This window comes from Cydia fagiglandana, chromosome 1 (assembly GCF_963556715.1).
Source record: "Cydia fagiglandana chromosome 1, ilCydFagi1.1, whole genome shotgun sequence".
Lineage (NCBI taxonomy): Eukaryota > Metazoa > Arthropoda > Insecta > Lepidoptera > Tortricidae > Cydia > Cydia fagiglandana.
The window spans coordinates 28,416,350-28,442,313 of NC_085932.1; the positions used below are offsets into that span (position 1 = coordinate 28,416,350).

General features: G+C 38.1%; 2 protein-coding genes across 5 annotated transcripts in view; both read left to right on the forward strand.

The window, feature by feature from the left end:
- Nucleotides 1-671: 671 nt before the first annotated feature.
- On the forward strand, nt 672-2,293 carry LOC134668779 (dynein light chain Tctex-type 1). The gene is made up of 3 exons (XM_063526241.1): nt 672-836; nt 917-1,082; nt 1,330-2,293. The coding sequence occupies exons 1-3, from the start codon at nt 801-803 to the stop codon at nt 1,476-1,478; spliced, it is 351 nt and encodes a 116-aa protein (XP_063382311.1). The 5' UTR covers nt 672-800; the 3' UTR covers nt 1,479-2,293.
- A 946-nt stretch (nt 2,294-3,239) lies between these two features.
- LOC134668576 (uncharacterized) overlaps nt 3,240-25,964 on the forward strand; it is a 62,615-nt gene continuing 39,890 nt past the window's right edge. For 2 of the 4 annotated variants that reach the window (XM_063526021.1, XM_063526035.1), the window contains exons 1-2: nt 3,241-3,735; nt 25,401-25,539. In XM_063526021.1, coding sequence (XP_063382091.1) covers nt 25,435-25,539 — 105 coding nt within the window. In that variant the 5' untranslated portion in view covers nt 3,241-3,735; nt 25,401-25,434. Of the gene's footprint in view, nt 3,736-4,154; nt 4,205-25,400; nt 25,540-25,964 lie in introns of those variants that run through there. The other 2 variants (XM_063526039.1, XM_063526026.1) reach the window with 2 other exon arrangements.

The window sequence follows — 25,964 nt, forward strand, 5'->3', positions numbered from 1 at the left end:
ATTAACATTTTGTTAGAGTGAATTAATGTTTATAATTAATAGCTCTATCAGTACAAACCGTAGGCTACATTCCGTAAAAAAATGTATTAGGCAAACAGTTAAAAATACACTACATAATTTAAACATAAAACTGATTAAAAACTAAACTTAAATAAAAATATACTTGTTCAAGCAAATCTTGTCAGTAGAAAAAGGCGGCAAATTTAAAAAATGTAGGCGCGAAGGGTAATCGTCCCGTAGAAAATTTGAATTACGCGCCTTTTTCTACTGACAAGTTTTGCTTGACCAAGTATATAAGCAAAATAATAAAGACAAAAATTAGAATCCCCCTACATTTTCGGAATTTTAATATCCTGGCAGCACTCATAGTGGCCGTACCAAAGAGAATAGACTTTAATGTGAAGCTATTTAAGTTCTTGTTTATTCCGCCGTAATCGTAACTATACTCAGTTCAGCTACCGAAACAGAAGTAATTTTCTTTTGGCAACATTCAAGCAATGCTGCCAACATAATGAAAATAAGAGGTAAAGGCGTTTTTTGACAACTAAATAAAGCTAAATAGAATAACACTTCTCTATTGGCTAATTCATAAAATGAAGCGTTTTTACTCACTCGTCATTGGTCATATTCGGTTACGTCACATTGTTAAACAATTTTAACCACCGCTGTTTCGTATTCGTCGTGTATCACAAAAAAATCATGTCAGTGTGAGAGAATTCATAGCGTCGTAATTTTCGTTGTTTTTGTAACAAAATAAAAGTTGGAGATAATTTGAAACAAGAGAACAGTTTTTGGAAATCATGGAAGTTAAAGAATGCAGTGATTTAACTGAAGAAGTAAGGCCATAGCATCTTTGTGTTTTCTGTTTTGGAGAAAGTTGGTATTGATTCGTATTTACCGTCATGACGATTTTCAGAATCAATTCATCGTCGACGATGTGAGCAAAATCATCAAAGAAGCAATCGAGAGTTCTATTGGAGGGACTGCCTATCAGCACAACAAAGTGAATCAATGGACGTCGGCGGTAGTTGAATCATGTTTGGGTCAACTGACGAAGCTACAAAAACCTTATAAATATATAGGTGTGTGTGCATAGCCGGTCTCACCGGCGTGCCTTGCTTGCTATTGTTCCGTTTGCGTGCCTTCTGGCACACCTAGTTAAAAGTATATTATTTGAATCTGTTATGAATGTTATGATTGTTCCATACCAATTACTGTGTAAAATTTAAATTATTGTGATTGTCTATGGGTTTTGAAGGTTATTTTATATGTTAGCAAGGTTAGGCTGTTAAATAACTGTATTTTAAAATATTCATTTAACTGTTCTAGTGACTTGCACAATAATGCAGAAGAATGGTGCGGGTTTGCACACGGCTTCCTCATGCTTCTGGGACAACAACACGGATGGATCCTGCACTGTGCGCTGGGAGAACAAGACCATGTATTGCATTGTCTCTGTCTTTGGGCTTGGCATCTAATTCTTTCCATCTTCAAATTTAGAGTCACGCAAACCAAGCCGGTGCTATACAATTGTAGTTACACTCTGAAATAACTTGAAATTTGACATGAACATTTGAGTAACAAATAGGTATCTTTGTCTGGTACTAGTCTTTGTTGCTAGAAATTGTAATACAAAGAAATTAGACTCGAGTAGAAATTTTACATATAAAATCTTTGTTCACTATTTTCTTTGTATAATAATTTTTAGCATTGAAAACTAGTACCAGACAGATATATGTTGTATAAGTGTTCATGCCATGTTTCATGTAATTTAAGCATGTTTTTAAACAAGAGTAACTTAGATTGTTTGGAGTGATTTTTACGGGTGGGTTTGTGTGCCTCTTAGGCCCACTTGTACCATTCCACTAACCTGAGGTTAACCGGTTAAACTGTTAACCCAGTGTCAAATTGTACTGATAACCATGGTAACTCCTTGTTTAACCGGTTAACCCCGAGTTACTGGTGCAAGTGGCACTTATTAAGATAATGTAGGCCTAGCAAGTCCATACTTACAATTATCATTGATTATGCTTAAAAAATGTCTACTAATGTACTCTGTAGATTATCACTTGCTTAGGTATGGAAGATGTTTAAAATTATTTTAAGTTGTGGTGAAATTAACAGAAGTAAAGCTTTTTGTTTAGATCATACTTTGTAACAAAGTATTTACTGTAAAATTATTAATCAATGTAGCATCTGTTTGAATCATAGAATTTTTGTCTTTAGTAAATATAAAACATACTTTTTAGGTGACTAGGACATATTTTCGTACACAATAAATACATGAAAATCATTGGTTGTTTCGTTTTACCTTACTTCTCATATTATCATAATATTCATAATACCCTTTAGAATATAATTATATACATTCATTTAAAAATTTTGAAAGATAGTGGGGTCACCTAACATACTAATCAAAGTAGGCCTATGCTCAGCAGTGGGAGATAAAAGGTTAAAATGATGATTTAAAATTGAAATCATGTGGAAATAATATAAACTCGGATGCTGAGCTAAGAAATGTCACACAAGTAGGTATATATATAAATCTACCCCTCAATTCAGATGAAATGGTTGAATTCTGGAGTGCAAGCAACTGATTTATCATAATTATTTTTATGTAGATATGTACATTAGGTAGGTCCCACACTTAACTATCTTTTAAAAAAATGAAAAATGTTTAGCCTATCAGAATATTACATGGCATTGTAGATATTAACATGAAGCAGTGGGTAGAACAGGTTTTTGATATCACCTATCAATTACATTCATACAATTGTAAACCCACCTAAATGCTACGAGCACCGACATATTTGTCATGCTGAAGAGCTTGTGTGAAAAACCTCTAATGCATTCATTTTCCTTCATCTTTACAGAAACGACAATAAACATGTGAATGAAGAAACAGATGAGCTTCTAACTACCTATGCAAAAATAACGGAAACAAAAGAAAATTCGTTGTTACGATACTAACAAATCGATAAGGTACAGATTCATTCTAATTATGAGGCACTGTATTGAGGTTACTGATATTAAGATAAGCTGAAAATTAAGATACTACGATTGAGCGAAGGAGCGTGGTTTATTACAGATGAATATTGAATTTTCGCGGGGTCGAGATAGTAGCGACATATTTGCGTCACGTGACCGTCATCGATCCAATGGTTGAGCGCGTCTCGGGTCCATTCAACTCGGTCCCGACAGAGACAGGGAGGGACACTTCACAACACCTTCTATTCATACGTAGGAGATATTTATATGTTTCTGTCCCTCTCACGCGTATTGAGAAATAATTAAATGAATGGTGAACGAGTGAAACAGGGATACGTTCGAGTGGAAATTATTGAAAGCGGCTGCCTAGGCCAGTCGCCATGTAGATTTTTTTGATGTGGGTGTTGTGTCTCAGGATGTCGAGCGCTTCAATGATTACTATTTTCAAGTGGACGTTTTGAATTTTGTGTTTATCGTCATCTAAACGATTTGTGGTGTTTAAAGTGTTAGTGGACAATATTTATTCTTTGTGCTCGTGAACGATTCGGTTCGGTGACTGCGAATAATCTCTGGAGGGGGGCTGCTAAAATACTACAATAGGATAGTAACAACGTTTTACAACTCGGTAGATGTGCTCGGAGCGCTCATAAAATTTCTCATATCGGTGCGGGCGAGGCGGACTTCCATTTTGTTTTATTATGAGGTTTCGTTGTTTACTCGGTGCGTCCACGACAATGGAAAGAGACGGTGAGTACTACCCAGTGGGAGCACGGAACGAAAATAAAATGATCTCTGCGCATGTAGGCCGCACATGACAATAAACAACTAGTGAATAAGTAATGGTGTTCGATTTTGTGCATCGCCGTTGTGGCGCAGCCGTGAGGCGTCTCACGAAGCGGATCGGGTAGTGTGTGAGGTGCATGAGGTGCGGCTGACGGCACGCATTGCACAAGTCCAGCTAATTGATTCCAGTTGAATCTGTAAGCATGCGCCGGTGCACGGAGCGCGGCCGCGGCGCCGCGGGCCGACCACGGCTCCCCGCGCGCGTTGACAGCCTTATCAGCTGATTACCTATACTGTATACATTGCGTTGCAGCTTGCAATGCACTGTTTTTAAATAATCTCTACTGGAAGTGATTGTTGATCAGTTTGAACTGTGGCTGCATTGTGGCTGGTGTAATTGTGACATTATAAAACCCAATGAATGGATCTAAAGGTATAGTTAAATCTTTTATCTAACAATGCAATATTTCTATTAAGATTGCCACAAAGCCAGATGTTTAAATAACAATTTTAGTCAGGTTGGTTTTAATTGCCAGAGGTTTCGTAATTACCGTAATAGTCTTTGGTTACCAAGCAATCAGTTGATTGCCTAGCTAGATGGTTAAGATTGTTTAGTAGGTAGATATATGTTTAAAATCTGTATAATTACTCTATCTACATAAGGTATGAGTACTCATTAAGATGATGGTTTGCTGTGGCTCAATGGAATAGGTATTAAAACATTATTTACTGTTTATGTCAGCCTGGGACTGGGACTTGATTTGTTTTGTTTGTATTTAATGCAAACACATTACCATATGAATACTGGCCAGTGTAATAATGGAGTACTTTCCTACTAGTGAAATTAGTTTTTTTTTAGATTTGTCAAAACAATTTGCCAATATTTAATTTTTATTTAAATTTAATTCAGACACAGTCACTATCAAGTCACCTCCTTTATTTTTGTTCTATCCGATTTATTTAATAGAAATTCTGCCAAAAAATAACTGCTGTCTATGTTTTTCTAATAATTATCTAGAGCGCTTTATTTCATGCATGGTGTGTAATAACTTATTTTAATACAGGAAACATCCATATTCAAATTAATGGATTGTTCCAGTAACTTCAGAATTTAGATTTTGAATTGAGAATTATAGTTTTGTTTTTACACCATGCCAGCATCAATGATTAAGACAAGCTAAGGGAGAATAATTCCATCTTCTTCTGCCGTGCCTTATCCCTTTATTTGGGGTCGGCCCTCCTTGTTTTACGGCGCCAAGACAGTCGGTCTTGGGTTGTCTGCTTGTCCAGTTGAGCTCAAGGGAGAATAATCCTATCCAATAAAAAAAATAGTTTTAATAGTTAGATTATGTTCAGAGTCTATTGGGCCACAACACGATGTGTGTGATAGTTCCCACTTAATATTAACCCTTCCATTCATTCATACATGGAGTGAATTGACTTACACAGAATTTGTATTAATTTCTTGAAAGTGCAAGCATTATCAAACTGCACAACGTACTGGAATCAGTTATGTAACGCTGCCATACATGACCCAAAAATTTTTTATTAAGCTATGAGCTTCATCACATCTGATATTTGAGTAATTCTAAGCATTTCTAGCCTGGAGTGGGGGGGAGGGTGGGGTACAAAGACGGCCGCCACCCGTCATCTTTAAAAAAAATCTATTCTGATCCTGGTGGGTACTAGGGCAAGTTTGGTATCATTTTCGTATAAACCAAAGACGTAGAATTCATTGCTGATATTTTTTTTTTACAGTTTCATAGTAATATTACAAGAAAAACGTAAAAAGGTGAAAAATTTGGTTGGAGATTTTTGCTACGCGGAGCCGAAACTACAAAAGATAGAAAGTTGAAATTTGCACACTAGATTACATTTATAAAGTGTACAAGAGATAAGAAGCGATTTTGAGAAATTCAACCCCTAAGGGGGTTAAAAAGGGGATGAAAGTTTGTATGGGGTTGAAGTTTTATTTTAAGCTAGGAATTTGAAACTTCGTAAAACGATATATTATTAAAATAAAAGAAAACTAATTTCAGCGTTTTTGAAAATTCATCCCCTAAGGTGGTGAAAAAGGGGTTGAAAGTTTGTATGGATATCAAAAAAATTTTCGAACGCGGGACTTGAATCTTTGTATTTGGGGATATTATTAAAAGACAGGAAAAGTAATTTCAGCGTTTTGTAAAATTCATACCCTAACAGGGTTAAAAAGGGGTTGAAAGTTTGAATCCATTACAAATCCGAGTAGACACACATTTCTTATTGCCTCCCAGGCTTGAAATGCTTAGAATTACTCAAGGAACATATGTGATGAAGCTCATAGCTTAATAAAAAAATTTTGGGTCAACTTTATAACTGCTTCCGCTAAACGGGACTTAATCACGTATTTAAGTTTAAATCAGTGAAGTGCAAGCATGTTCCGGAAGGTAAAATTATAAATTAAATAAAAATAAAAAAATAAAAAAGCCCTTTTTTTTTCATTGTAAAGTGTTTACATTGAAAATAAAACTGTGACTTATAATATGTGTTTTACTAATGAATCCCTAGTGGGTAAAGGCCTCCTCCATTGCTGCCCATTTGTCCCTGTCTTGTGCTGTCGCCATCCAGTCTGTGCCGGCTGTTCTTTTTAAGTCTTCCTCCCAACGCATTTGTGGTCTGCCCCGGCCTCTTTTGCCAAGTGGACCTCTCCATTTGGTGACTATTAATGTCCATCTCTTATCTGTAAGCCTTGCTGTATGGCCTGCCCACTTCCATTTTAGTCTTTAAAAAATATATATATAAATTAAATAACTGCAAATGTTATACATGATTAAGTTTTAATTTTAATATATAATAATGGGTAAAAGTCGTGAAAGTTTAAAGTGTAAAGTGGTTATAGGTATTTATAAAAGATATACATGGTGTAACATGAGGAAACCGAATAATTTTAACAGCGTATTCTTGATCATATTTAAAGACAAAAATGTCCTATAAACTTTTTTGAAATTCGCCTAGTTTCAGAGATAATATTATTTATTAAAGAATTTGAAAAATAAAAAAACAAAAAAAAATATTTTGGCGAAATTGACCTAAACTCATATTACATTTTTTTCCTTCTTTTGACCTCAAAAATGCGTGGTTAAAATTATTCGGTTTCCTCATGTTACACTGTGTAGAATTTATTCAGGATTCTCTTTGTTTTGGAACGATAAGCCAAACAATGTGTAAGCCAAAACATGTTTAAATAATCTTGCTTAAACACTTTAATTATATAATTCAGTGAACACAAACGTTTCCTTGAGAGTTGGAGGTGATTCAATAACTTACAGAGGGGAAACTGTGAGTTGCACACAATAGTGAGTTATGGTGTAGAAACTGTTGTATTTATACCTACCCACTTGATTCTGTTTAATGGCTCCTCCACACGATGGGCCAGCGCCGGCCACTCCAAGGGACGCAGCCATGCGGTAGAATGAGATAGCAATATCACTTACTCCCTCTGTAAGTTATTGAATCACCTCCAACTCTCAAGGAAACGTACTCATAAATGCGTCCCTTGGCCCATCGTGTAGAGGAGCCATAAACCCCGGCACATTTCAATGAGTTTTTCGGAACTTATGTACAAAATAGAGAGCTCTCCCATAGAAAACAACATCTGATGAGCTAAATTTATGACACAGCTAATTTTTTTGTGACTTTGATGTAGGTCCCATAATATAAATTCTTAGGTACCGTAAAATCAGGTAACTTTAGTCCACAACTCTACAGCTTACAACTTTACTATAGTCCAAATTCAACTTCCAGTAGGTACCTATATGTATAAGTATTTGGGCGTTTCCAGAAATAAATATTGAAAACCTGATTCTTTCACATCTGGACGTTCTTGGGCTCATTCTACTCAGAATCGACAGCATTCTCCATCCCACCATTAAAAAAAGATGTCCCAAAATGTCCATTCCATTACGTCACGTTTTAGTATGAACATTTTTTTCACTTGTATGTGCGTGACGTAGTGGAATGTACAATTTTCATAAAAATTTTTGGGACATTTTATTTTATCATCAGAGTTGAATATGCTAGTGATTCTGAGTTGAAAGAACCCAAACACACCGGGATCTGTGAGAATCGGGTTTTCGATATTTATTTCTGAAAACGCCCATTTTTCAAATTAGGTAATGATTCGGTCAAATTGTGTTTTTTGAAAAACTAATTATAGCCAGCATTTTATGAATGTAGTATGATACCTTTGAGTACGGTGCTTTACGCACACTAGTGTCCCATCCCCTCCCCCAGGCGCAACTATTAGCATCACACTACATTCATTGAATGCTGGCTATAATTCGGTTGTCTTCCCCATACATTAGAAGTATTAGAACACAACTTGACCGAATCATATATGTTGAGTGTATAATATAGTAAGTGCATCTGTCGGCGGCCGATCGTAAGATCAGGCAGATCGTAATGTTCCTGTGTAATGTTTTGACGATAGGCACATTAAACCAATATATAGGTAGGATAGGTTCGTTAGGTTGCTTCAGATGCCCGAAGGGCAAACTGCCCAGAAATAGGATCCCCGCGTAGCGGGGTTCCTTCCGACTAAGGGAACGAATCAAAGATTTTCACGTTTCACGATATGCCTAGGAATTTCACGGTATGCCTGATCTTACGATCGGCCGCCGACATATCTCTAAGCTCCTAAGTGCCTAGAAATTCTAGTACCTAAATCTCTTATCTAATTTCTGATCTTAAACTTCAGACCAAGCTCATTAATATCGCACATGGCCAACATCTGCCGACCATGTGAATTAATTGCATATTCAATGCAAATACACAAAGAAACTACCTATCAGCATAGAGTAAGTAAGACAAGAGTGCTCACTCCATACATCAGTTTTGATCCCAGGCGTTCCCCTCTGTCGAAAATAGGCGGCCAATGGTCAACCACATCAACCACATGTATGGACTGACGTTTATCTGACATGACGTACCTACACATTTGATGTGCCCCTCCCCCGCAAAAGACGGCAGACTATTTTGTTACTGAAAATTATAGACATGGCGTCTCCGTTGGTTATATCCTCTAAGTATGTAAATACTAATATTTCTGGGACCAAAACTGATGTATGGAGTGAGCACTCTTGTATTACTATATTTCTCTATGCTATCAGTTCAGGCAAGTGACTAATTCTACTGTCTTCAATTAACTGATATGTCTTCAACCTTATTGTAACGATATAAGACACACTTTCGGTCAGTTCTGAGTGTTGCTGTTAGTAACGCAAACGGAACAAAAAAGTCGAAAGTATACGAAAAACGACACAAGAAGACCTTATCACTTAGGTAATAAGATTCACAAATTGTCAGTTAACTGTGTTATCTAAGGACTTTTTGACCTTAACGATCATAGACCATATCTTATTTAGAATAAGGTCTACATACTGCCGCGTAAATGAGTCATGGTTAGTATGAAAAGAGGTGTATGGGTCGTTTCTGTTCCAAAGACAAATGTGTAACATGTTAGGACTTGTCCTGTTGAGTCTGGCCTTTGTTCAATATCTAAGGCTATTTTATTCGAAAGACACTGTTTCCTAGACTTTTAGAAGTAGGCTTTAGGTTACCTATTTTATTATGCGTTATGGTCTTTAGAAAATTGCGTAGGCGCAATAGATTATGCAATGTCGAATTGTCGATATGATATGGTCAATATACCTATTATTAGCAATAGTAGGGTTGTCATGAAAAAACCGGACAAGTGCGAGTCGGACTCGCCCACCGAGGGTTCCGTATTTTTATGTATTTGTTGTTATAGCGGCAATAGAAATACATCATCTGTGAAAATTTCACCTGTTTAGCTATCACGGTTCATGAGATACAGCCTGGTGACACACAGACAGACGGACAGAGGAATAGGGGCCCGTTCCGTTTGGGTACGAAACCCTGACAAAAAGTCCAGACATCATCTCCCTAACCATCCTGTCATGTCCTGGGTAATTTCTTCCAAAAATACACCAACATCTACCTATTATGGCTCCTCTACACGATGGGCCAGCGCCGGCCACTCCAAGGGACGCAGCCATGCGGTAGAATGAGATAGCAATATCACTTGCTCCCTTTAACGCATAAATGCGTCCCTTGGAGTTTGGAGTGGCCGACGCTGGCCCATCGTGTAGAGGAGCCATTAGGTAACAGGCTAAAGGCAGAAAACCTAGCTGCTACCTTCCTAATTTCGCCGAAACACCTCGAATTTGCTAAAACCAGCAAATAATAGGTATTCTCGTAATCAAGATAAGCGTGTATTGGAGCAAAAACTGTGAGACCGCCGTCTGGAGCCGGGTAAAAAATAAAACAATAGGGACCGGCCAGGTTATTGATCCGGAGTAAATCTGACTAGAATACTAGAATTAGGTAATACCTTTGGGTTGGAATGGCGCGAATGATTAGGTAGCTTGATAGCTTCCGAAAATTGGCGGAACTCGCGACTTATGTGTGGTCAAGTGTGTGGTAAGCAATTACCGTCACCCATGGACACTTGCAACACCAGAAGATTGCAAGTGCGTTGCCGGATTTAAGACGCGAGTGCGCTCTTTTTACAAGCTTTTATTTACTTTCACCTGACCGTTGTCTGTCGGTCTGTAATCAAATCTTGCAAGTTAAATTTGATCCACTTCCCGGTTTCCGATTGAGCTGAAATTTTGCATACATACGTAAGTCGGGTGACAATGCAATATTATGGTGTCATCGAGCTGATCTGATGATGGAGACCGGAGGTGGCCATAGGAACTATGTGATAAAACAACGAAACCTAATTGTGTTTGGGGTTTTTAGAATTGTCTCGATGAGCATTAGTTGCCTGCGGAAAGAAAAGTACAGTCCGCGATAAAAGCTTGTACCAAAAATGAAATTTTTGCCAAAAACTTTTCTTGATTTGAACATCGTATCGGTCCGGAAATGCAGACAGCTTAATTCCACAGTTTAGCTGTACGGCATCAGGAAGTTCAATATGTACCAATAATAGAGTAGAACCCTCGGATTTATTGATCCAAGCTAAATATTCCTTAAATCTTGAAATAGCGCGACCTCAAAGTGTACATTTTCATTCTGGAATTCACCACGCTGCTTTAGGAGTAATTATAATGCTTTTAGTATTTATGCCATGTCTATTAGGGCTTAGGGGTTGGCGGACGTGAGAAATTTTCACCAGGTATTCGGAAATGTCTTTGATTTGATTTGATGTGGTTATGATGAACGTCTTGGGAAGTAAAATCGCCAAAATATTCTTGTATTTTTGTAGAATGAGACGAACGCCGAAGATTCTTCTAAATTTTAGCTTTCCAATGGGAAACTTTGTATCTCCATGTTCACCAACTTTAGCAAGCTTTGGAAAAGTACATAGTTTCCGACCAAAACCGGATTTATTCCGGGAACTGAACCATCAGTCGCTAAAACCACAGTTTCGACACGTCCAAATAATTCGGCAGTTTATTGGCCGAAACCGAACCATCGGCCGAAAAATTTTTCGAGACTTCTGTCGGACACTACCTGTTAGCACCACTTGCATCATCCCACTAACCTAGGGTTAATCCGTTAGCCTAATGTACTGGTGACCATGGCAACTCCAGGTAGGTATAACCGCCCCACGACCCCAAAGGCGTGTATAGGTACATAAGGGAAGGAATGGAAAGATTCGCGAGGTTCCGGAAGGCTTCTGTAGCTCAATTGGTTAGAGCAAACGCACGGATTGCGTAGGTTGCGGGTTCAAGTCCTGCCGGAAGCTTACATTTTTCCATTTTTTCCTTTAATATAAAATTAGGTATAACCGTTTAACCCCAGGGTTAATGGGATGATGCAAGTGACGCTTAGTGTAAAGTATATACCCAGCTTTACATCTAGCATGGCAACAACGAAACGAGAGCGCACAGGTCATTAGGCGAGTTTTTTTATTATGTTCATTTATCATTACCATTAGATATCACTCATTACCGGTTTTGCCCTTTTTTGTATAACGATGGAACAGGTTTGACTTTACTGGGCATTTAATGCAGTTGAGTAGGTAGTGTATATCATGTTTAAGTCAGTGCTAACTTGTCCGCGACTGCGAGGAATGATGAAAACTATTATAAGGGGTCATCCATTAATTACATCACACGTTTAGGGGGAGGGAGGGGGTCAAGAAAATGTGACATATTGTGACATGGGGGAGGGGGGAGACACAAACTTTGTGACGTCACTTTAACTTCATCAGTAACCGAAAATTTATTTAAATTATTTTATTCGCTATACGTTTAAATAACAAGTTTTTAAAACAATAATCGTTTTTATTCGTTTAATTTTCTTTCCTAAGCAGTTTTGGGTTATAAAATTACTAATATTTATATCGTCAAAAATATTTTGATAAAATATTAATAATACTTAGGTACTTACTTAATTCTATTTGGCGATTTCGTAGAAAAAATGTGACGTCACACTAGGGGGGAGGGGTTTGCCAAATGTGACCAAGTGTGACAAGGAGGGGGGGGGGGGGCAAAAAACCTAGAAATTCGTGTGACGTAATTAATGGATGACCCCTAAATATGTCCTTAATATCTCTCTCTTCTTCCTCGCGTTATTCCAGCATTTTGCCACAGCTCATGGGAGCTTGGGGTCCGCTTGACAACTAATGCGAAGAATTGACGTAGGCACTAGTTGTTACGAAAGCGACCGCCATCTGACCTTCCAACCCAGAGGGGAAACTAAACCTATTTCGTACATAAGTTCCAAAAAACAAATTGGTACGAGCCGGGGTTGGAACACGCGACCTCCGGATTGAAAGTTGTACGCTCTTACCGCTAGACCACCAGCGCTCCTAAGTCCTTAATATCTCTACTTATACCAAATTAATTCATCTAAATCTGTGTATTACAACGCGCATATTACAATGCGCATGCGCACTTCTACGTACACGCATCCGGTGTGAACAGGCCTTAAGAGCGTGTATAATTTATTTCGAAAACTTCGCACGGTTAAATACTACTCTAACATTCCTTTTCAATGTCTTCGATAACGCACTTCTCATTTCGTGCAAGTTTAATTACTGTTCATATCATATCCATCGGCAATTATCGATTAACCTCGTGCCGCCCACCATACAAAATTATTGCCAAGGAAATTAGAATCTTATTGTATATTCAATTGGGTTGAATTTCATTTGTTCGAAAATTTTACAAGACAAATGAAACGCTGCCTAATTCGTTTTTTATTAAGGTTGACATTCCATCGAAACTGATTGTACATCCTAATGTACATTGGGCGGCACGAGGTTAAGAATATTCAGGGGCCACATTCGACATGTACAACTGTCAGATTTCGCATCCACGTCAAATCAACAGTTGATTTTATTGCATACTGAGTGTTGATTCCATCAACGGTGGATAATATCATTTGGTACAACGAAAACTCCACTCTAAACTAAGGGTGGTTCGGTTTGGTTTGCTTGTCACCCTAACTGTGGATTGTTAATGTAAAATTTTGACATAGTACGTATTAGTAGAAGAGCCGGCCGCAAATTTTCTAACCGACTTGATACCACGATGAAATGCACAATGGTTTCCCATAAAAGTGATGCTAAGTCCGAATTCGATAGTCTGCCACGGCGGAACTTGCCGAAAGTACGAAAAAGAAGGCCACTTCCGGTGCGAAAAAAGGGGGCTGATTTAACCCATCTGATACCGAAATAATAGTTATGGCAGCAGTTAGAAATTTACATGTAGACACATAAAAGCGAAGTCTGCCAGTATTTTTTTTGCCGGAAGTGCTTGGCAGACGCTCTCAAAGGTGGCCAACGGGACCCCTAATTTAACCCATCTGATACCACCATGAAACCAATTCCAGTCGGTAGGTATGAACCCTCATGTCAGGAATATATAAGTCTGCCAAGGCTTGTCCTGCCGAAACACCTTGGCAGACGAGATTATGTAAGCAAGGTCGGCATCGGTTACCCTACACTAACCCATCTGATACCACCATGAAACCAATTCCAGTCGGTAGGTACGAACCCCCATTTTAGGAATATATAAGTCTGCCAAGGTTTTTCCTGCCGAAACACCTTGGCAGACGAGATTATAAACAAGATGACCATCGGTTACCGTACACTAACCCATCTGATACCGCCATGAAACCAATTCCAGTCGGTAGGTATGAACCCTCATTTCAGGAATATATAAGTCTGCCAAGGCTTTTCCTGCCGTAACACCACGGCAGACGAGATTATGTAAGCAAGGTCGGCATCGGTTACCCTACACTAACCCATCTGATACCACCATGAAACCAATTCCAGTCGGTAGGTATGAACCCCCATTTTAGAAATATATAAGTCTGCCAAGGTTTTTCCTGCCGAAACACCTTGGCAGACGAGATTATAAGCAAGATGACCATCGGTTACCGTACACTAACCCATCTGATACCACAATGAAACCAATTCTAGTCGGTAGGTATGAACCCTCATTTCAGGAATTTATAAGTCTGCCAAGGCCTTTCCTGCCGAAACACCTTGACAGACGAGATTATGTAAGCAGCATCCACATACGAGGGATCCGTATTTTGGGATTATACAGATTACGGACATTATTAATAGCTGTAGGCTTATTTATTACTTTATGCTTATACATATTTGTATATAATTATGTTACTAATAAAATATATTTATAATTTATTGAACCTAAACTTAATACATTGGGAATTCATTACCTGCTTACGGCAGTAGTAAGGATAAGTGGGTGAGTTCTGGCTCACTGAGCCAGGCCAACAGTCCCTCCCCCTTTTTTCCCTTGTTGAGGCCCTGCAACCTTGCCTTGAACCCAAACTAATGTCATTGTAGCTCGAATCTAACTTAATCTATTTTTATTGCTTTTAGAATATTTCAATTATCTACTTTTGCAAAGTTAAAGGTTGAAATCTCTATTTCGCAAAATGGAATTTTAATGTGACTTTAATGTATGTGCAGTCTACTTAGTAATTGGGTTTAAAGATATAAAAACACACATTTTATTTCCTATCCTAAGTATCCTATCCTAAGTTTATTCAAATAATATTCTGAACATATATAGTAATTAGACTGTTCATATTTTTCATAAAATCGATTTCGACTGGCAAAGCATATTACTTTTTGGCAACCGGGTTTTTTAACCTAATTAGACCCCGCTGAATCCGAATTTGCCGGTTGCTCGTTCGAAATCTTGACCGGAAGTGAGATATTTGACATTAAAGGTCCCTTTTTTTTGTTTTTCGTAAATAACTCTTAAACGGTGGCACATAGCAAAAAATGTTCTATTACATAAGTATTCTGCATAAAATTGCCTACAAGAAAGATTCCGTACAATTTTTCGCTAGGATCAATATTCAAAGAGATTTTAATGCGGGAAATTTAATTATAATCACTTCTAAGGTCCCGTTTTTTAGGTTTTCGTAAATAACTCATAAACGGTGGCCAATATCAAAAAATGTTGTTAGACGTTAATAATCTACACAAAATTTTGAACAAAAAAGATTCAGTACACTTTTTGCAGGGATCAATATTTAAAAAGATAATAAAGAGGGAAAGTTAATTATAATAAATTCTAAGGTTCCTTGTCTTTATATTTCGTTAATAATTTGAAAAGTATGACTCATAGCAAAAAACAATCTTATATATAAATAATAAACGTAAAATTTCCTACGAGAAACATGCAGAACACTTTTCGCTAGGATCAATATTTAAAAAGACAAAGCAGCGGGTAAGTTTATTAGTTTTTCGTAAATAACTCGTAAACGGTGGCCCGTTGCAAAACAATATTCTACATAAATATTAAACATAAAATTGTCCACAAAAAAGGTTCTGTACACTTTTTCGCTACGATCAATATTTAAAGAGATATTAAAGGGGGTAAGTTAATTATAATCAATTTCCAGGTCCCTATTATTAGGATTTCGCAAATGACTCGTAAAATAAGGCTCATAGCAAAATAAGTTCTTAATGTTCTTGTAAATAAATAATCGATATAAAATTTTCTACGAAAGACATATGGAACACTTTTCTCTTTTTAGGGTTCCGTACCTCAAAATGAATAAAAACTGGCCAAGCGCGAGTCGGACTCGCGTTGCAAGGGTTCCGTACATTACCCAATTTTTAACAGTGTATTTTATATATGTGAAACGCGAGTGAATTGCCTTTAAAAAACCTGTAGGGATCGGTTCAAAAACTATAAGTAATGTCCGACTCGCGCTTGACTGCATAATTCTAATAGGTTTTCCTGTCATCTATAGATTCTATTGTGTATCTTTTCAAAATTTTAGACCCAGTATTTTCGGAGATAAAGCCCCCTTCCCCAAAATAAAACATTAAAATACAAAAAAATATACCACCCCCCCCCTTTATCTCCGAAACTACTGGGTCTAAATTTTGAAAATAAAATAGAATAAAATAGTTCTTTACCTATATAGACGTAAACCTAAAAATAGAGACCTGGAAATTGATTATAATTAACTTACCCCCTTTAATACCTCTTTAAATATTGATCGTAGCGAAAAAGTGTACAGAACCTTTTTTGTGGACAATTTTATGTTTAATATTTATGTAGAATATTGTTTTGCAACGGGCCACCGTTTACGAGTTATTAACGAAAAACTAAAAAAAAGTGACCTGTGAACTGATTGTAATTAACTTTCTTCCTTTAATATCGCTTGAAATATTGATCCTAGAGAAAAGTGTTCTAGATATTTTTTGGAGGAAATTTTATGTAGATAATTTATTCTTAAAAACCTATTTCGCTATGGGACACCGTTTACGAGTTATTTACAAAAAACTAAAAAGGGACTTTAAAATTGATTATAATTAACTTACCCGCTGCTTTGTCTTTTTAAATATTGATCCTAGCGAAAAGTGTTCTGCATGTTTCTTGTAGGAAATTTTACGTTTATTATTTATGTATAAGATTTTTTTTGCTATGAGTCATACTTTTCAAATTATTAACGAAAAAATAAAAACAAGGAACCTTAGAATTTAGTATAATTAACTTTCCCTCTTTATTATCTTTTTAAATATTGATCCCTGCAAAAAGTGTATTGAATCTTTTTTGTTCAAAATTTTGTGTAGATTATTAACGTCTAATAACATTTTTTGATATTGGCCACCGTTTATGAGTTATTTACGAAAACCTAAAAAACGGGACCTTAGAAGTGATTTTAATTAAATTTCCCGCGTTAAAATCTCTTTTAATATTGATCCTAGCGAAAAATTGTACTGAATCTTTCTTGTAGGCAATTTTATGCATATTACTTATGTAATAGAATATCCCACCAAAAACATTCTGTAAAAAACTAGCCAAGTCTCGATGGAGCTGCTTGTTTATCTCTAAAAAGTAATGAAATCTAGACAAAGTCGTGCCAAGTCTAAGGTTCCTTACTGCGATTTCTTTATTATTATAGTTAATGTTGTGTGACTTGGCCGTTGAAGGGTACACAAGGGTACAAAACCAGGTGCTCCATGACACCATTGCACCAATCTGTCGCCAGAACCGCGCTACCCATTGACGATGGAAAATTGCCACTTGGAAAACGTTGATTCAGTAACCAGTCAATTGTAGGCTTGATAAAGCTGCGTATTTCAATAATACTTATGTATGGGCGAGCCTGAAACAAACACTTCTTTTTGGTGCAATGGTGTCATTGAGCACCTGGTTTTGTACCCTTGTGTACCCTTCAACGGCCAAGTCACACAACATTAACTATAATAATAAAGAAATCACAGTAAGGAACCTTAGACTTGGCACGACTTTGTCTAGATTTCATTACTTTTTAGAGATAAACAAGCAGCTCCATCGAGACTTGGCTAGTTTTTTACAGAATGTTTTTGGTGGGATTTCACTTCTTTTTGTAGAAACGTGGGCATATTGATTTATTTTATTAGATTTTCTTATTTAACACATTTTTTTTCTTTTTAGGAGTAGTTTTTTTATTATTACAAATCTTTCTTTTCTTTTTTTCCGGTTCTGATTCTTGTACAGTAGCAACAGTTTTTCGTATTGCCCATTCATTAAATCTAATAATTAAATATTAATCAGTACCTAATCCGTCACTAATCATCATTGACGATGATCCTTTTGTCATTATGCAGCCGTGCGATGGCCATGTCATTATACGTATTACAAATTAAAGATATCTTATTGATAAGGTTTTAACACCCCCTGGCACTGATTAAAATAACCGACTTGGTTTCACATTACATCTCAAAACTTTTTTGTAGTAAAAGCGTTGCGAGACTTGCACCTTTTTACATGTAATGTTTTTGATGGGATCTCATCTCTTTTTGTAGGCAGTCCTTCTTTTCGGGTACTCATACCCATACTATGTATACACATATCATAACTAAACATATCTTCATTCATACTCACATCGTACATCGTAGTGTACCTTTACTTTACCTACTATTTGTAGGAACTGCAACAGTAACTTTGTAATATCATATATTTACATAGGATTACAAACTTACTTATGCAGTTCTTAGATCTTTAAAACGTGACTGATATTGCAATATTTTTAGGTTTTCCCTTTATGTGGCCATTAAACCCTAACTCTGTACCAAATTTCAGCTCTCTGAGTTTATGGGAAGTACTAGTTCTATTCTGATGATCATGAGTGAGTTTCATAAATGCGAAACTTTGCTTTCGCTTAACTTCGGAACTAAATGACCTACAGACTTGAAATTTTGGATTTTAAGTATGTGATTATAGCTTACTGGATGACCAAAATTTCTGCGTTCTGGTCTTATCCAAAGGTTCTCAAATAGGGACCTGAAAATGCGGCGAAATGGTTCCAGTAAAGGATGGTACGGCAGTGTTTGCTTCGCGCTCGACTTGGCGGGGGCACTGCCGTGCCCCCCGATTTTTTGCTATGCACCACCGTTTAAGAGTTATTTACGAAAAACGAAAAAAACGGACCTTTAATGTCAAATATCTCACTTCCGGTCAAGATTTCGATCGAGCAACCGGCAAATTCGGATTCAGCGGGGTCTAATTAGGTTAAAAAACCCGGTTGCCAAAAAGTAATATGATTTGCCAGTGGCATCAAGAAGGAGAGCGATTTTGATTTTTTTTGTCTAGTCTAAACATCATTACCTTATTCTGTGTACAGTGGAGAAAACGAATGAAATCATGCAATTTGAGTTTGCTATTTTTAAATAAAGAGTAACTAAACAGTATTTTCCACAGTTGTTGGTAATGATACCATCTCTTACAATTTCTCTTCATGAACATTTTATGATACCTAACCTTCCAGTTTTCGCCCGAATTAATCAAAAAATTCACCAACTCCATTTACACCAACCAAATAGAAAACGGGTCCGTGTCCGAATTCGCGATCTCGAGTCCGGGTCCGCGTCCGGGTCCAGGTTCAGGTAGAAGTCGAATTCAAAATCTTGCTTGTTTTGCCAGTGGGGTAACTTGCTTAACAATCAATTAGAAAAAGACAAGTCGTCGAGGAGTTCCGTTCTGATCACCATCAGCAATACCACTTCATCAAATGCCACTGTTCTTAATGTAAATCCTTGTTTGCCTGATGAAAATACAAGAGTCACTATACAATGCCATTAAGATTTGTAGAGTTCCCTCGATTCCTTATGGATCCCATCATCAGAACTTGAGCTTCACGATAATATTACTTAAAAATCTAACGTGCTTAACAAACATAACGAAGAGGACAAATCCCCAAACATGAGCTATGCGTCGTTGAAGAGTTCCATTCTGATCATCATCAGCAGTTTCACTTCATCAAATGTCACAATTCTGAATGTAAATGCTTGGTTTGTTTAAAATACACCAGTATCACTATATGTTAGGGTGGTTCAAAAAACATTTTTTTTCCTAAGGGGCTCCCCCTTATTTTGTTACACTTATTATGTTGATAAAATACACCAAGTTTCTTAATTTATCTCAACTATACTTCGTTTTTTTTAGCATTAGAAATTAGGTAAACAATCTTGATGTGTCTTTTAATTGAAAAACACATTTTAAAAATAAGTTACGGCAAATACACTCGCGTGCAAAAGTATTGCATCACTTTGCATTTTTTCGTCCGCACCCAATATCTTTGTAATTCTAGAGCCGATTCTGAAAATTTTGATATCAACTGAAAGCTTATAATCTAACGCATTAGAAAATTGGGAAATTTAATGAAATTTCAAATCTGAAGACTAAAAAAAATCAGAAACTGAAAGTAGCGAGATAATGGTCGACAAATAAATTTAGGAAAGTTAAGAATAAAAGTCATTTATTTAATACAAAATAAATTATTATTATTAAATTAATACCTGGTGTTGCCACCCCTAGCCCTCCTCACACAAATCAAGCGGTTTTTCATAGACCTAATTAATTTTCTAATGAAATCTTTTGGAATAGCGTCCCACTCCACCAGCAAGGCTCCCTTCAGCTCCTCAACATTGGCCGGGGCAGGATTCCGCTTCCGAATCTTCCTTTTCACACGTGTTCAATGGGGTTAAGGTCCAGGCTCATCGCTGGCCAGTCCATGGTGTCAATGCCCACTTCGAGAAGGTAGGCTGCGGTGGCCCTAGCGGTATGACACGGGCATTATCCTGCATTAGGATGAACCCCTCATCAAAAATACCGGCATAAGGAACAACATGTTCCTCCAGGATGTCAGTAATGTATTTTGCAGCGGTCAATCCACCGCCACGGCCCCCGCCAGGCACGAAAACCAGCTCTGTTCGCGCGTCGTAGGAAACGCCGCCCCAGAACATCACGGATCCACCGCCATAGGCGACCCTTTCGGAGAAGCAACATTGGGCGAACCGTTCTTCTGGCCTTCTGTAGACTCTTCCTCTTCGGTCACATCCATTCAAACATATTCTGCACTCGTCCGAGAAGAGAACTGGGGTCCATTGCTCAATGGTCCAGTCCATATGATTTTCTGCAAACTATCTTCGGGCTGTACGGTGTCGCGCCAGCAATCTGGGCCCTGTTGCAGGCCTCCTGGGTGTCAAGTTCGCTTTCTTGAGTCTTCTTCTTATTGTCCACTCACTGGCAGCCACTCCTCGTATCTCACGCAGACGCTGCTGGATGGCAACGCTTGTCAGGTGTCGATCTCGGAGAGATGTTGTGACAATGAAGCCCCTCTGATGTATACTTTTTGCGGCCGCGCGTCTTGAAGTAAAGGATCCAGTCCGTTGGAAACTCTGGTAAACTCTGCAAACTGTAGATTGACTTAAATTCAGCGTGGCAGCTACTGAACGTTGGCTACGCCCCTCTTGCAGGAGCTGGACGACTTGGCGGACTTCAGCTTCAGTGATTTCCATTTTTCACAGGTCTTCTTCACGGGAAAATATGCGGAGATGTGTACCGGTCAACTTTTGATAAGTGACTGATAACAACCCCTCCCCTACCCCCCGTTTTATAGGGGTCAAGGGTAGCGCAACTCGTGCGCGTGATAACGCGAAACCGCTCACAAATCGGGAAAATGCCGATAATTTGAAAAATACTGGGCCGTTTTCCATGTTTTTAACTTTTCGTAAAGCTAAAACTTCAAGGGACATGATCCCATTAAAATAATTAATGGAAAATAACCGGTTTACAAAATTATTGGGTGCAGTTGAAAAAATGCAAAGTGATGCAATACTTTTGCACGCGAGTATATGTAACATATATTAATCTAGTACGATCATTTATATTCGTCTGCTTTCATAAGTAATAATTTTTGAATTTTGAAAAGCGTTTTTCAATTAAAAGACATGCTAAGATCGCTTACCTTCTTGCAAGTTCTTTCTAATGCTAAAAAAAACGAACTATACAAGGGGGTGCTTAACCACGTTGAAATTTTGTATGTTGTTTGAAACCCAACAAAAAGAGTATTTATGATTCAGAATTTTATTTAAATATCTGGTTTCACACTATTTGCACATGTGATGTTTAAGTTTTGAAGTAGAAAAACATTTTCTTTCAAAATAATATCTTTTAAATCACACTTTCAAATAATGTGAAAACTACTACTTACATAAAAATCAAAAAAATAGTAACTTATTTTTTATTTATTTCATACAATTTGAAAAATTTCAAAGTTTTTTGAGCACCCCCTTGTAGTTAAGATTGTAAGATTACAAACTTGGCGTATTTTGTCAACATAATAAGTGTAACAAAATGAGGGGGTGCCGCTTCTTCTAGCTAGAGTTTGAATTTTTCCCATACAAACGTGAACCACCCTTACAAGATTTGAAGAGTGCCCTCGATTCCTCATAAATCTCACCATCAGAACTGGGTTTTGACAAAGACGGAACCAATCTGTATGTATATACTTACAAGTTACAACTCAACTAAAAAAATAATTTTCAAAATCGATCCCGAAATGACGGAGATATTAAACATTAAAAAACCGAATTAATACCTCCTTTTTAGGGTTCCGTAGCCAAATGGCAAAAAACGGAACCCTTATAGATTCGTCATGTCTGTCTGTCTGTCCGTCCGTATGTCACAGCCACTTTTTTCCGAAACTATAAGAACTGTTGAAACTTGGTAAGTAGATGTATTCTGTGAACCGCATTAAGATTTCAACACAAAAATAGAAAAAAAACAATAAATTTTGGGGGTCCCCCATACTTAGAACTGAAACTTAAAATGTCTTTTTCATTAAACCCATACGTGTGGGGTATCTATGGATAGGTCTTCAAAAATGATACAATACAATACTCTTTATTGCACGCCTCACATACACTTAGTTTACAATAAATGGACAATAACATAAACAAAGACAATAGAGGTAACAACAGGCGGTCTTATCGCTTATGATATTGAGGTTTCTAATATCATTTATTTCGAAACTGAATAGTTTGCGCGAGAGACTTCCAAAGTAGTAAAATGTGTGCGCCCTCGCACTGAATGATGACATCGTACGGGGCTTAAAGCCCCCGTAACGCAGTGAACGTGTTAAAGTCACATTAAAATTCCATTTTTCGAAATAGAGATTTCAACATTTAACTTTGCAAAAGTAGATAATTGAAATATTCTAAAAGCAATAAAAATAAATTAGGTTAGATTCGAGCTACAATGACATTAGTTTGGGTTCAAGGCAAGGTTGCAGGGCCTCAACAAGGGAAAAAAGGGGGAGGGACTGTTGGCCTGGCTCAGTGAGCCAGAACTCACCCACTTATCCCTACTACTGCCGTAAGCAGGTAATGAATTCCCAATGTATTAAGTTTAGGTTTAATAAATTATAAATATATTTGATTAATAACATAATAATATACAAATATGTATAAGCATAAAGTAATAAATAAGCCTACAGCTATTAATAATGTCCGTAATCTGTATAATCCCAAAATACGGATCCCTCGTATGTGGATGCTGCTTACATAATCTCGTCTGTCAAGGTGAAATGAGGGTTCATACCTACCGACTAGAATTGGTTTCATGGTGGTATCAGATGGGTTAGTGTACGGTAACCGATGGTCATCTTGCTTATAATCTCGTCTGCCAAGGTGTTTCGGCAGGAAAAACCTTGGCAGACTTATATATTTCTAAAATGGGGGTTCATACCTACCGACTGGAATTGGTTTCATGGTGGTATCAGATGGGTTAGTGTAGGGTAACCGATGCCGACCTTGCTTACATAATCTCGTCTGCCGTGGTGTTACGGCAGGAAAAGCCTTGGCAGACTTATATATTCCTGAAATGAGGGTTCATACCTACCGACTGGAATTGGTTTCATGGCGGTATCAGATGGGTTAGTGTACGGTAACCGATGGTCATCTTGTTTATAATCTCGTCTGCCAAGGTGTTTCGGCAGGAAAAACCTTGGCAGACTTATATATTCCTAAAATGGGGGTTCGTACCTACCGACTGGAATTGGTTTCATGGTGGTATCAGATGGGTTAGTGTAGGGTAACCGATGCCGACCTTGCTTACATAATCTCGTCTGCCAAGGTGTTTCGGCAGGACAAGCCTTGGCAGACTTATATATTCCTGACATGAGGGTTCATACCTACCGACTGGAATTGGTTTCATGGTGGTATCAGATGGGTTAAATTAGGGGTCCCGTTGGCCACCTTTGAGAGCGTCTGCCAAGCACTTCCGGCAAAAAAAATACTGGCAGACTTCGCTTTTATGTGTCTACATGTAAATTTCTAACTGCTGCCATAACTATTATTTCGGTATCAGATGGGTTAAATCAGCCCCCTTTTTTCGCACCGGAAGTGGCCTTCTTTTTCGTACTTTCGGCAAGTTCCGCCGTGGCAGACTATCGAATTCGGACTTAGCATCACTTTTATGGGAAACCATTGTGCATTTCATCGTGGTATCAAGTCGGTTAGAAAATTTGCGGCCGGCGCTTCTACTAATTTGAGAACTTATGATTTTTCCCACATCAACGGGAGATCAACACGATACGTCAAACGTCGCTTGTCGAATAGGGGTCCTGTTCACTCGTACTATAGTTTCCGCGTAAACAAAAGCGCGTTGACTCATTGCAATAGGCAGCTTGTGGCCTCAGAGCATGCAACGTTTTTAAATGAATTGTCTGTTAGGGCCCTCCACATCTGGCGTCTTTCGAGCGTCGGCGTCTGTCGGCGTCGGTCCAGCGCTATGGAAAATGACGTCGCTGCGCAGTTGCGTCGACGCTGCGCCGACGTCGGCCATAGAATTGTAGACGCCGACGCTCGAAAGACGCCAGATGTGGGGGGGCCCTTATGGACAAGTTGTGAAGTACTATTATAGTTTGTACAATACAATACTCTTCATTGAACACCTCACATAGTTTATAATAATGTAATGTTTACACATACATGTTTGTAATTAGATTTACACGATTTGTCACGTTTATAATTAGATTTTTATAGTGAATTAAGTTTAAGGTACAACTCTAAATTGTAAAGCGGTCTTATCGCCGGGATCAATTTAGACCGTAATTCTTGGAATAACGGTATATAATGTCCAGTCAGCAATAGCTGGGCGGAGGACAAGATGTTCGAAATTATCTAAACACACCTTTAAAGTTAAGGCAGTAAGAACCTGTTTACCAATTTGTCTGCTTCGCCATTTTTTTGCTGACTGACGTATAAGGCTCATTCTTTGAGTGTGTGTTCCGGCTCACTGATATAATAGTCATTCACATAAATCGGAGCAGCCAAGATGCGCATAAATATCTGAACGTTCCGACGTTATAGTTAGAACGTTGTAGTTATGTGTGGCGACTTTAGGAACATACTAGTAATACTTACCTATGTTTCTTCAAAAACACATACCTACAATACAATACAAATAATTATGTACTCTTTATTATACCTTATACCTCAATAGAAGAAAACAATGCAGAAATAAAACAGCAACACAAGTAGAGGGAAACAGCAGGCGGTCTTATTGCTAAAAAGCGATCACTTCCAGACCACTTTTAGGCGCCAAAAATTATTGCGTATGTATTTGGTCGACACTGTCGTCAGCGAATATTTCTATCACGTCCGTCATATGCGCTTTTATTTCAAAAACATTATAATGTCCAATATATTGGTCCCATATATATTTTGTCTCACATTTTGCTCAATGAGAGAGTCAGACGCAATGACATTATACAAAGAAATTGAACAGGTGGAATACCACCCTAATACAAAACGAATTGAACCCTATTAACGTGTATTTTCCCAACAGGATCACGGCCACAATGACTGGGCAGTAGGCGGGCATGCAGCGAGCCGCCGCGGGCGGCGCCCCGCAGCCGCAGCCCTCCGCCGCCGCCCCCGCGCACCCCCGGCGCCTGCACGCGCTCTACCCGGACATTGATGACCAGGTGTGTTTCTTGCAAGAAACTATCCTATTCCAGGTGTTCACTCTACGCCCCTGCTCCAGATGTCCCTTAGCTCCCAAATCTATCGGTTTCGTGCTTCAAACGCGCTCTACCCGGACATTGATGACCAGGTGTGTTTCTTGCACGAAACTATCCTTTCCTTCCAGGTGTTCACTCTACGCCCCTGCTCCAGGGTTTCTCCCAAATGCATCGGTTTTCGAGCTTCAAAATTGTAGACGTAGTTTCATATGACAGGTGGCTATCTAAGAGAGCCTCGAGAGAGCAGCGTATCACAGCCTTATGGTAACATTCCATTTCTAACCGCAGCTGCACTACCGGTACTGAACGCGTCGCCGTTATTGTCAATTTCCATAGTAAAATGAACAGTAGTGCAGCTGTCATTGGAAATGGACTGTCACCTTTAATCA